Raw genomic sequence first — 12,888 nt, 5'->3', positions numbered from 1 at the left:
AGGAAGGAAAGAAGGGAAGGAAGGAGGAAGGAAGAAAGGAAGGGAAGGAGGGAAGGAGGAAAGAAAGGAGGGAGAGAGGGAGGAAGGGAAGGAGGGAGAGAGGGAGGAAGGAAAGAAGCGAAGGAGGGAAGGAGGAAGGAAAGGAGGGAGAGAGGGAGGAAGGGAAGGAGGGAGGGAAGAAGGGAGGAGGAAGGAAAGGAGGGAGGGAGGAAGGAGGCAGAGGCGGAGGGAGACTGAGAAGGTGGAAGGAGAGGGCTGTGACCCTGCAGTGTCTACCATCATGATGAAGCCATTCAAACACACGTGTCTGCCCTAGAACTCATGCATGGATTCCTCAGGCAGCTTAGACAAGGGCTCTCAAAGACTGCACGGCATCTACTCTCAAACTGCCCCCCCCAACCTGACTCACTGAGATACAATTGGAAGCCACGCTCCAAACCTGACCAGAAGGACAATAGAAGGACACTCAGAAAGCAACGCCGGGCAGAGTCCTGTTCTGCAGCCACTCTGAAAGGGTGTTCATGCTGTCCGATGCAGGCACACTAGCCACAATGGACACAACCATCCGTCTGTCTTAGGATAGCCACACCCTGCTTGGTTTGTTTGTAAGGGGGAGGCTCTTTTTTATATATCACAAAGTGTATGCAGCTATTTCTTTTCAAACTTTAGGGTTGCTTAGAAAACGTATTTTGCAAATTTTTCATGGTTACCTTCTGATGCTAATATTTTGGGGTTTGGAGAATGTTAAAATAACACGTGCCAGCACACTTCCCAGAGCTAAAAGCAAAGCCAAGTTTGTGGGTACACTTTTTTTCATGCAGAGGTTATGATCATTATATACTGTGTATATATTAAGGTTGTTAGAATTGCAACCATAGAAAAAGAATAACAACTATATGTATATGAGATTTTTTCAACTCCAAATACCATTCACTGTTGGAACAACATGGAATGTTTCTAAGCTGGTGTGTAGCAAGATCATGGCAGGGCAGGAATGAAGCAGAAACCAAAGGAAGTGGGCCAGGAAGGAACATTCATTGTTTTCTCCTTGTCTCAGGGAAACTTCCGGGCAAAGCCTCCTGGCATCTCCCTCCCACATTCCATGCATCCTAAGCTTTTTCCCAGAGCCCACAAAGGCCTCCAACATCCTCCACATGACCCCACAATCCCCCTGGCCTCAAGCTTATCCCACTGAGCTGCTAAACTCAGCCACACCTTCTTGCTGAGCTAAGCTGCAAGAACACAGACAGGACAAGGAAGACTAGGGAAAGGATGTGAATGAATCGTGGAACCACTCTACTGGCTTAATCTCATGGTTACAATGGAAACTTTGGGGAAACAGGGATGGAGAAGAACATGGTAGCTGTCACAGGAAGAGACCCCTCCTCCAAGACAGCCTTCAGAGACGGCTTTGTGGCTATTTGTTTCTCAGCGCTCTAAGAACACCACGTTGTTACCAAAAAGCTCATATCTGAGGACAGTACAATAGTTACACAAAGCAAGCAAACAAATAACTAAGCAAATAAAAACACCTCATAGTATTTAAGGAATTTTGTAATTTTGTGCTGGATGCATTAACCTATGGGGCACACAGCCTACAGGCTGTGGATTGAACATCCCTGTACATGGAACTGAGGAGGGTTCACTTGAAGTTTCTCTCTGTGATAGCAGTCCCCCTGGCAGTGGCAGTGGAGAGTCAAGGACATTGGAAGAGGAGGCAATATCGGGCAGATGAGACAGAGACAATGGGGAAGATTGGTCTTCCTGTCCCTTGAGTGGCCACTTCCCTGCCTGCCCTTGACAGTACTTGATCTTTGTGGGCTGAAGGTGTGCATACCTGAGCAGCTAGAGGAGACAGGAGTGAAAGGAAAGGCAGAGGGACAGCACACATCATCTGAATGCCAGCGCCTGCACCATGACACCTTTTAAAATCAGCCTGTAACTTAGCCATGTGCAAACCTGTGTCTCCTCCCGAGCATGAGCCCTCAGGTCATGCACATCCTTGAAGGAACCACACCAAGACTCACCTTTTTTCCTGATGCCTGAAAAATCTTTACGAGGGTCCCTGATCTTCGGTCCGCTCTGAATATATAAACCTATGGATTTAAAAAGAATCGTAGTCAGGTTGAAAGCACTGACTAAAGATATCCATCAGTGTCTGCCTGTTGTCTCTCACAGGTGTGTGGACACTGATCAGTGATCACGACTGTGACAACGGAACTCTGAGCCGCTCTATAAAGAGAGCGTCCTTCAATCCTGGGGCGGAAATGGTCTCCACAGCTCCCAAACCACAGAGTTTGTCGAAACCAGGCACAGCAAGGCCCAGAAGGACTCCCCATTGAGAGCTGAGCGATCCCCACTCCCAGCTCTCTGAAGATAGACAAGCTTTCTCTTTAACTCTTTCAATCCTGGGAGTCCTGGGGTGGAGGTGAACACTGGAGATAACCGCCCCAAAATGATTCTACAGAGTCTTTAGAACTATGAAATCTGTGTGGATAAACATGGGTTTAGTTTTAGAAAGAAGCAAGTAAACACTAAAAAAAAATCCCTTTATTGTGGGATTTGTGTGTGTGTGTGTGTGTGTGTGTGTGTGTGAGGGCTCCTAGCACTATGAGTTCATTGATTGTATCTTGTTTTTAGAAAGAGATTTATTGATTTATTTTACACATATGTGTGTTTTGCCTGCATGTGTGTATGTAGATCACATGCATGCCTGGTGCGCACAGTGGTCATAAGAAGGCACTGGACCCACTGGAACTGGAGTTGCAGATAGTTGTGAGCCACCACTGGGTGCTGGGAACCAACTCTAGTTCTCTGCAAGATGTATGCCCCATGTATGTGCTATGTGGAGAGTCCAGAAGGCATCAGATCTCCCAGAGCTGGAGTTACAGGCAGCTGGGAGCTGCTTGAAGTGCATGCTGGGAACTAAACTCTAGTCATCTACGAGGACAGCAAGCACTGAATCAGTGTGCCACCTCTGCAGCCTCTCTGGTTATATAATATGTAAAGATGAGCTAATGAGAGCCAGGGCAAAGGGCCCTTTCCTGGGCTGAGGAACAGCATGTTGGTATGAAGGCCCTGGTGTTCTCACACCAGGAATGAATATGAACAAATCCTAAAGGTCACACAGAGAAGTCTGGTGGCCCTACTTCCTCCCTGGATGGCGCCACCACCATTGGGGCTTTTTCTTCTGCTATGTGGAGGAATTCATGTGACTCAGACAGAGCCAGCTCTTGACAGAAGTTATCAGAGTTCAACTGCCCAATGCCAACAGCCTCTGCCTTGGCCTTGACATTTGCTTTCACTTTCAAAGGGCCTCTCTCCACAGCATCATCCTCCAGAAACAGGAGCCACTGCTGCCGCCTGCCCAAGATAACCCATAGCGATGATGTCATGAGCACGTCTCAAGGAAGCCTGTCTGTCAGCTGATGCTCTTAGCTCTCTGACCTTTCGATGAAGGTGCTCATTAGCCAGAACTTAGGCTTCCACTTCTCTGAACCATAGGTGATACGGTCCCACACAGTCACTGGTCTACTTTTGGGACTATGGGCCCAAAATTTACACTACTGTTCAGTTTTTCCCAACACTCTGGTTTGAATGTGGAAGGTCCCCATAGGCTCATATGTTTAAAACACCTGGTTCTCAGCGGGTGTTACTGTTTGGGAGGGTAGGGAAGTTGGGCCTCACTGAAGGTGGGAGTTGGGGGGCAGGCCTCGAGGCTAGCTTTCTGCTCCTGGCGCGTGGATGCAAAGCTTCCTGTGTGCCGCCATGCCTTCCACATCATGGTGGAGAGTATCTCCTCAGACTCAACCCCAAAACAAAACCTCCTTTCCCTAAATGGCTTCTTGGCAGGCATGACAGGTCACAGCAGTGAGAAGAGTAATAAACACAACCGGTAAGATGAAAGCGGATCTCCAGTGGTCCAGCGGAAGTGCTACCGACAGCTACAGCTCCCGTTACTAGGCCCTTAGAGGCCATAACTCCCAGAGTCTCAGGGCACTCTGGGCCACAGGGTGTCCTCCGCCTTCCTGGAGATACACCAGAGAAAGCCATATCTACACGCTCCCAGGCTAGCCATGCTTACACTAGTCTAAAAACACAATCCTTTTTTTCCTGAAACATTGGGGGAACAAGTGAAAATCCGGCATTACAAAGCTCTAAAGGCATTACAGGTAAGATCTGGCTTCATCAGGTCAGAATCGAGGTAAAGGTTTGGGAAGGTGGTGGTATTCGAGTCTGAACACCACCAGACACCCTTCCTCTGAAGAATACCTTAAGGTCACACACGAGGTCAGTTGCAAAGAAGAGAATTGGCAAAGAGTAATATCTAACTGTAAGCTTTCAAGGTGAACTCTCTCAGCGTGACCAAAAGGAGACAGAGCGCTCCCCGCCAGCCCACCCCTCATCAGCCTATGGGAGTGTTCAGGGCACAGCAAACTGGGGAGTCCCAACAGGGCAGCATCCTCCCCTCCTCTGCCTGGCACTGCACCATGCTCAGGCGTGTCTCCTCACCTTTCCAATGCCTTCATCCTGTGGGGCACCTCCTACCACATCAGTGATGGACGGATGAGAGAAGTGGCCCGCGGTCACTGCGTAGCCTGAACGGGATGGGAAGAAAGCAGGGACACACTTGAGAAAGGAGGTCAGATAAGAAAACACAGCCTAGGTAGGTGTCTGGGCAGTGTGCTCTTGGGATTCCTAGGACACAGAGCCTTCTGGAGGGCAAACGGAAGCTGACAATCTTTTCATAATGAACAGCTTGTCTCACAGAGATGCAAGCTCACGAGCACACGGTGAGGACTGTGCCTTCCTATTGTCCTGTAGGAACAAGCAGGCTGGTAAAAAACAAAAACAAAAAACCATACTCTGTGTGCTTCTTACTTTGTGGAAATGTAATTCTAACAACGTAGTCCATACGCTAACATGTACAAATTCATGAATGACTACATCCTTACAATGCAAACCCCATCTGAGTCAAGAAAATGAATATAGGGCTCGGGGGTTCAGCTCAATGGTAGAATGCTTGCTAGGTATGTGCAAGGCCCTGGGTTCAATTCCTAATATTGTAAAATATCTCAATATTTTTTTTTTGCATATAGACAATACATGGCCAGATAACCACACCTAAGATTAGCAAGTGAGACTCAAATCCAATCTGCCCAACTCCAGAGAACTTGATGCTAGCAACTGTGGCCTGTCCTTTTTAAGAGAAGTGAAAGACACCCATGATGGATGGATGCATGGATGGGTGAGCAGATGGGTGGCCGTATTTTTGAAAGGAGCCCAGAGACAATGGGAAACGGGCATTGGAGCTTAGTTTAAATGTCTCTTGCCTTCTAAATACCTAGCTGGCAGGCTGAAGCCATGCCTCTGGCCAGCTGGAAAAGTCTACTTTGCTGTATATCATCCAAGCCTTCTCATGACCTTATCCCCTAGTGCTGTGACTATATGTTGACTTTTGTGGTATGTGGCAGCTGCGATCACTTTAGCATGGCTATCTCTCGTTTTTCTCAACTTGAAGACTCACATTTCCCAAAAGTGAGAAGGGTGATACCCACCCTCATCTACTCCAAGCTAGTCCTTGTAGCAGATGAGGGCCTCTGCTTGGTCACAGGGAGAAACCTTGAGTCCCAACATTCTCAGAATCTGTCCTCAAACCTAAAGCTACCAACCAGCTATTGTTTTGGGTTTTTTTGTTTGCTGTTTTTTGCTTTGTTTTGTTTTGTTTTTGAGATGGGATTTCTCTGTGTAGCCTTGGCTGTCTTGGACTCTCTTTGTAGGCCAGGCTGGCCTCAAACTCACAGAAATCCACCTGCCTCTGCCTCCCTGAGTGCTGGGATTATAGATGCGCACCACTGCGCCCAGCTAGGTGTGTTTCTCTCGCACCTTTTATTCCTGACTCAGTGTTGAGTCCCTTCTGTTCACCAAGTATACAATGCCCCGGCGATGTGAGGTGCTCGTAGCATAGTGGGAGGTTCAGTATCAGAGACAAGTGGTGACCGCAGCACACACCCTGGGGTTGGGGCTTCAGACCCTGCATCAGAAACCAAGGCTTTATAATGGATGCTGCTACCTACAAGCCATGTGACTTTGGCAAGTTACATAATGCCTTCCCACTTCTTCACCTATGAACTGCAGACGGCAGTCATAATAGCGGTCTTGTAAAGCTGTTTCAGAAATTAGAAGAAATGACACACCAAGCCTGGCACTGAGCAAATGCTTCATAAGCGGTGCATTAAGGAGCCAGATGAGGAAGCTCCTCAAAGCTTGGAAAGCAATGTTGGGTCTGAACTAGTCAACAAAACAGTTACGCTGGATTGGCAAGCCCCTAGCTCCTTACACCCACCTAGCAAGGCCTTTCCACGGAATTCTCTGCACAAAAAAAAGGGGGTCAGGAGTTTCCCTTGGCTTAATCTACATATAGCAGGCATGAAAGACATTATTTTGTCATTAATGACCTTTATAATTTATTTTCATTTTCAGTCCTCTTAAGGCCTGAATTGAAGAGTAGAGAATTGGTACTGATACACAAGCAAAGGCAGCTTATCTCTATAGTATCCCACTCTGTAGTCCCGAATGGCCTCAAATGTCCTTGATTCCACAAACTTTCTGTAGAGGCTGCGGCCTCTGGAGTAGCAAGGACATGGCTACACACTACTGTACCCAGCCCAGGGCCAGGCATAATTTAAATTGTGCCTGTCTTCTTTCTAGACACTTAAAATAACTGAAAAAAAAAATAAGAGAACTTTCCTGAGCCTTTGAGCAAGGCTCGCCATTAGGTTGCCCGCTGCTCTGGAAATTCCCACTTCTTACTGTTTCTGCTAGTGACGATGAAGCAGACATATCATTCACAATGGTCCCTAGAGAAAGCCAGGATCCACGTGCATTCATTGTGTGCCTGACCAGCTAAACGTGATTGGGTGCCAAGCAAGGCAAGGAAATGGTTGTTCCCCTGGAAGCTTGCCCATCAGATTTTAACAGAACCACCCAGTCTGGACTGCATTTCTTCTTTTGGTGTCCCCTCTATCACCCATGGATGTCCTCGATGTTAAGGAACTCTAATTAAAGTGTAACGGGATTGATGAATGGAAAACCTGACCGCTGCTGCTTTCTATTAATAAAGCTCGTGGTGATGGTGAGCACTCACAGTTCCCCTTATTGTCTATGGACTCCCCAGCTACTCACCCAGGTAGGTATAGCGCCTGTTCATAATCGCTTCATCATTCAGCTTAAAATACGTGTTCTCCGTGAGATTCAGCACCTTGAGCGTTCCAGCCCAATAAAAGGAGCCTGGAGCACCCATGACCACCAGCTCCTAGGGAGAGAGATCCAAAAGGAAACGGAGGATTAGGTGATGCATTGAGAGCCACAGTCGTGGCAATGAAGTGAAGAGCTGGGAGTTGCAATTACAATGCCTCGTTACAGCGACATATATGGTACCAAGTCCTGGACAATCGGAGTCTATCATGGAGCTTGAGTTTTCAGGCCTAAGGATGGAATTGCTAAACAATGGGGGAGAATGAGTGACAGATCAAGTCCCTGTTCTGGCCACCACCAAAGCTGCCATGGACCCACCTAACTTCTCCCCAAGATAAAACACAGAATTGTGAGCAACTGAGGCTCTTCCTAAATCATGTGACCCGAGGGCATAGTACTTGAGAACACAGCCATATCAACTCTGGCATAGTGGAACACTCTTATCAGCCCAGAAGCTGGGATACAGAGGCTGGAGGGTTAGGAGTTCAGGGCCAGCCTTGGCTACACAGACAGTTCAAAGCTAACCCAAGATGCATGAGACATTGTCTCAATAAAAATGTTGGCCAGTAAAATAGCTCAGTTGGTAAAGGGTTTTGCAAAAGCCTGACCACGCAAGTTCCATCCCCAACATCCATGGTAGAGGGAGAGAGCTGACCAGCACACATGTACTGTGGCAATCACACCTGTGCTCACAGGCACACACATTTACACACACATCAAGTGTGTGCGTGGACAATGATAAATAGGTAAAAATTTAAATATGGAAAGAAGGTCACTGGAGGTGGGAAAGGGCAAGAGAAAAGAAAGACAGAAAATGATAAACAACAAAGATAAATTCTATTCAGAAAAAGATAACAATGAAACCTAATTCCTTTGTAAACTATTAATTTTTAAAATACACAGCATGAATACACATGGAGCACATACATATGCAGGCACTCAGGCAAGTCTCTAAAACTCAAATAGTTATACAAAATAGGGTAAAAATATAACAGGAGACACAAGGTACTGAGACACCATCTTGGACTCCGTGAGTTTTTAACTGGGATTATAAAATTTTTGAATGACATGTCTAGATGAATGCACAGACTCAGAGCAGGAGGCTGAGTCGCCATGTGTTTGTGGTCTCTTCCTCATTGGGCCAGACAACTACAGGAAGCCATTTTCTCTTGTCCTCTGTCTGCTCTCCTTTCTTCCTTTATAAGAACAGAAGCTTCCTTGCTCACCAGGAAAAGGGGGTGATGATGCAAACCCACTTGCTCTCCTCACACTGGTGAGAACAGTGCAAGTTCTCAGAGTGTTTGAAAGATAAGCCATGAGTTCATTAGCGGTGAGAGAATCCTTTTCTGGCCTCGAGCTTTAAAAGGAATTGTAATCAGTGCCCAAGCACAAAGGGCACCCCGGAGCATGAGTGATGCCCTGAGGTCCATTGTATAGACAATTCTCTCTGCAGCTTGTCCTAAGGCTCTGAGCGATGGCAGGAGCCTGCAGATGCTCTGCAGAGCCCTGGGTGAGGGATGCTATTTTCCTCTAATTTGGATTCATCCAGAGGAAAAGCTAAATAGATACTTAGTAACTCCTGTTGCCTCTCAAGTGTTACAAAGTATATAAACAAAGTAATCTCAGTCCTTAAAAACCTGAGCAGGGTTGGGAGCCAGATCAGTTTGTAAAGCGCTTGGCCATAGAGGCCTAAGACTGAGTCCAATCCCCTGCACCTACAGAAAAGTTCAGGCGTGTCGGCACACACCTATAACGCCAGCACGAGGGAGAATGGGACGGGCTGGGGTTCACTGGTTGGCCAGCCTGATCAGCAAACTCCAGGTTTGTTGAGAGACCCTGACTCAAAAAAATAAGGTGAATGGATCCTGAGGCACAACAGCACATGAAGCTGACTTTAGGCCTCTATAGATGCATGCACACATGTGCGTGCGCACACACACACACACACACATACACACACACACACAAGCACACACATACACATACTGATAATAACAATAAAAATTTAAAAACTAAATCACAAAGACAAAACTCCTATTTTTCTTCCCCTCGCACTATCTCATCCCAGTCCAAACTGACAGGCTCAGCCAAAGCTGTGACCCTCTTGGCCACATTCAAGGGAGATGCTGCCTTCCTGAAAACCCTTCTGTCTGCCTTCTTTCTCTTCACTGTGGACGGTGGCTGGGTCCTTTTGGTGCTATTCACAAATATCAGGAAAGTGTGATCAGTTCTAAGTTCTCTGTCATGCAAGGAACAGCCAGTGCTGATGCTGGACACAAATGCTCACAAGCAAAAGTCACAGTTGCCTAAATCCAGTCCCTCAATAAACAGTATGGACCTTTCCCCAAGGAATGGTGTCACCCAGATGTGCCTGAAGAGAGCCACCAGCTTCTGTCTGCCTGCCACCAGTGAGCACAGCATCTACTATTAAACCAGAACCAAGAAATTTCCACCTGCCGTCTCCATGGGGGGCCAGCCCATGTCTTCTCGAGAAGCTTAGAGTCCATCATCTCTGCCACTCTAGTCTACAAAAATGGCTGAAGTTGTTTTTTATCCTCAAGGACACAGGGCATTCACAGCTTAGAGAGGACTGATGACTTGAGGGACGCTGACCCACAGGTCAAGCAGACATCTCCAGTGGGCATGCCTTGACCCCACAAGACCACATCCAGCAAGCTATGGCTCACCCCAGCAGAGTATGGAGGTCAGCAGGAGGGCAGAGGAGGGGAACTGGCCTGCCTGACCCTTTCAACTACATTTCCTGTTCAGTTGCAGACAGCTGAAGTTCCAGAAATTAGGGAGACAGAGAGTTCAAAGATCTGCTTTTTACAGGGCCAAGGCCTGGGAACCAAAGCTGAGGCCGAGGCCCAGGCAAGCTAGGAGACAAAGGCTAGAGTTGGAAAACTAGATGGCAGAAGGAGGGGTTTTCCCACTCGGAGCTGTCCATCCTCTCTGTGCTCTGGACAATCTGTCCCTACTCATCTGCAGAGCCCAGGAGGCACATGGCAAGGCACCGAGGCTTTCTCAGGGTCTAAGTCTCTGTTCCCTCCTCCTTCTGGTCACCCTTAGCTTGCACTGCTGCCTGGACCCCTTCTACATGACCCTGCCCTTCTGATCCTTTGCAAACATCCTTACAGTCCTTCAACTTACCAGCTGATGGGGTCAAAAAGATGCCTCCCCAACAAGAATCCTGGTCCCTCGGCTCCTGGCCAAGCATTTAAAGAGTTCTGATTTCTGCCATGATTACACTTACTCTCTCATCAAGGGAAATCTCCACATTGCCCCATGCTGAGTCCCCCAAGCCCTAACTCTGCCTATGGGCAGCTCCTATGCCCAAGAATATTCTAGAAGCAGCTCTGTGAGTAGACCAGTACCTCACACTTGTGACTGAAAGCAGAGTAAACCAAAATTCAATTGCTGAACACCTCTGGATCTTACTGTGCATAGTGCCCTCTTGTGCACAGGGCTCAGTGTGGTACTCCAGTGCAATGCCCACGGTGAAAATGTGACAGGTCCTGGCAGCAACCACAGGCAAGCTGGAGGCAGCGTACACAGGAGCAGTTGGGAAATAGTTGAGGCTAGAGAGGCAGGGGGCCCCAGGAGGCTCAGAGAAGCACAGAGTTTAGATTTCATCAAAAGCTGATGGGAAGACACTGCTCTGAGCAAGCAGAACCACGCTGCCTTTGCTGTCTGTAGAAGGTGTTTCTGAGGCACTCTTTTGGGGAGGCCAGACTGGGGAAAAGATGACAAGGGCTCCTCAGTGGGGAGGGGCCATGCAGAGAGAAAGCGTGTCTCAGTGATGGGCTGCAAACTTATGAGATGGAATAGAGGGGGCAGAGGGACATTTTCATCTTAACTGCAACAGCTATGACAAATGGCAGTGCCAACCCAGGACCCAGCGTGGAACTCTGTGTAGACCAGGTAGGTCCATCTGTCTGACCTCCCAACAGGACTTGGCGTCCATGCTTAAGAACTGTGCAAATGTGATACACAAACTTGCCAAGGTACACTTTATAATGTTTTTAATTCACCTGTTTTCTGTGGGGGCCAGACCCGCAGAGACCGTGGGATGCATGTTGAACATCACGGGTACAGAGAATCAGGAAAAGGAACTGGTGAGAGGGGGTGTGGCAAGCTACTGGAGGTTGGAAACAAAGCACCTGGAGTTCGCTAGTTCGAGGGTGAAGCTGGTGAAACTGTCTTTTCTTTGTTGTCTCTGGAGCAGATACTATATTACCAACTGCTCTCTCTTTGACTTTATAGCGCAGTCTCTGAAAACAGGGTAGACAATTTCACTTCTGACTCTGCCAAGATGTTCTTCAGAAAGAAAATCCTGGGGCCAGAGGCTGCTCCCTTCCTTGCCCTCTCAATGTGGTGCAGGAGGAAAAAGCACTGGGTCCTGAGATTCAGGCCCTGGGTAATGATGTGCAACTGGGGCCCTTGTCTTCCATGCAATAGGAGGCCATGGGGTCAGGATGGAAGGTTTCACTTTGCAAAATCCCTCAGGCTGCTGGACAGAAAACATATGGTACCACTCAAGAAAGGACCCAGGCTGAAGGGTAGGGGGAACTACACAAGAGTGACAAGAGTGACAGCTACACGACACTGAATTCGTTAAAAGCCACTGATCTCTAGGCTTTAAAAATGAGTAAATGGAAAAATTTGTATTATGTATATTTGATAGTGATAAACAAAACAAGGCAGGACCTGGAAAGATGGCTCAGCAGTTAAGAGTGCTCGCTGCCCTTCCAGAGGACCTGCGTTCCATTCTCAACATCCATGTCAGGCTGCCCACAACCAACCGTCGCTCGGCTCAGGGATCTGATGCCCTCTTCTGGCCTCTGCAGACACTGCACTCACTTGCATACACACACATATCAACGTAATTTATAAGATGTTTTATAAAACCTTTAGGAATCACTGGAGACAATCCAGGGCCACTGAGTCTGTGAGGGGTGCAGGTGGTTTTTCTAAAAGGCTTCGTGGCCATCACTGGGTGAGGTGAGGATACAGGACAGCTGTCACCTGGGACGTGCTCTGGGGTTAAACAGGACGCAGAGGAGCTTGGAGTGCAAAGGCTCTTTTGATCTTTGGCCTGAAGGCGTGTGTGGACAGCAATGCTACTGCTTGCAAAGCCAGGAGTGGAAGGGCATGTGGCTAGAAGCCGTGAACATGTACAAACTTAGAGGAGATGATATCAAATGAGAAAAAGTCCCTGGGGACTGCGACGGCTCAGGGTGTAGACATTCGGCTCAAGGCCTGGAGACCTGAATTTGATCCTGGAACACACATGGTGGAAAGAGACAAAGTTGTTCCCTGACCTCCACACATGAGCTGTGATAAACCGCCCATACACACATGCACACACACAAAATACGGAAGTGTGTTTGTAACAGGGAAAACGGTACCTAAAAATGTCCTAGCAGTCAAGACGCACTCTGTTCCTGTCACCTGGACAGAGCAGAGGCTTCCAGAACTGAAGAAACAGGAAGCCGATGTGTGTAAGACTGAGTCTCTGCTAAGGAGGCAGCAGTGGTGTGAGGCGACACCCGGGCGGCTGACATGTCTTCAAACTGAAGCCAACCTCTGTAGAAACCTTCCCATGAGGCCCCTCCACTCACGTGGTCTCAT

The 12,888-nt window shown here is 48.0% G+C and overlaps 1 protein-coding gene across 1 annotated transcript in view; it reads right to left on the bottom strand.

Moving 5' to 3' along the window:
• Itga9 (integrin subunit alpha 9) overlaps positions 1 to 12,888 on the bottom strand; it is a 268,798-nt gene that overhangs the window by 214,825 nt on the left and 41,085 nt on the right. The window contains exons 8-10 of the mRNA XM_055601549.1: positions 7,186 to 7,315; positions 4,513 to 4,598; positions 2,028 to 2,096 (exon numbers count right to left, since the gene is read on the bottom strand). Coding sequence (XP_055457524.1) covers positions 2,028 to 2,096; positions 4,513 to 4,598; positions 7,186 to 7,315 — 285 coding nt within the window. The remainder of the gene's footprint in view (positions 1 to 2,027; positions 2,097 to 4,512; positions 4,599 to 7,185; positions 7,316 to 12,888) is intronic.

The sequence above is a fragment of the Psammomys obesus genome, unplaced genomic scaffold, assembly GCF_907164565.1.
Source record: "Psammomys obesus unplaced genomic scaffold, mPsaObe1.curated_primary_1811, whole genome shotgun sequence".
NCBI lineage: Eukaryota > Metazoa > Chordata > Mammalia > Rodentia > Muridae > Psammomys > Psammomys obesus.
Note: the sequence above shows the minus strand (reverse complement) of the source record. Positions and strands in the feature narration are given on the sequence as shown.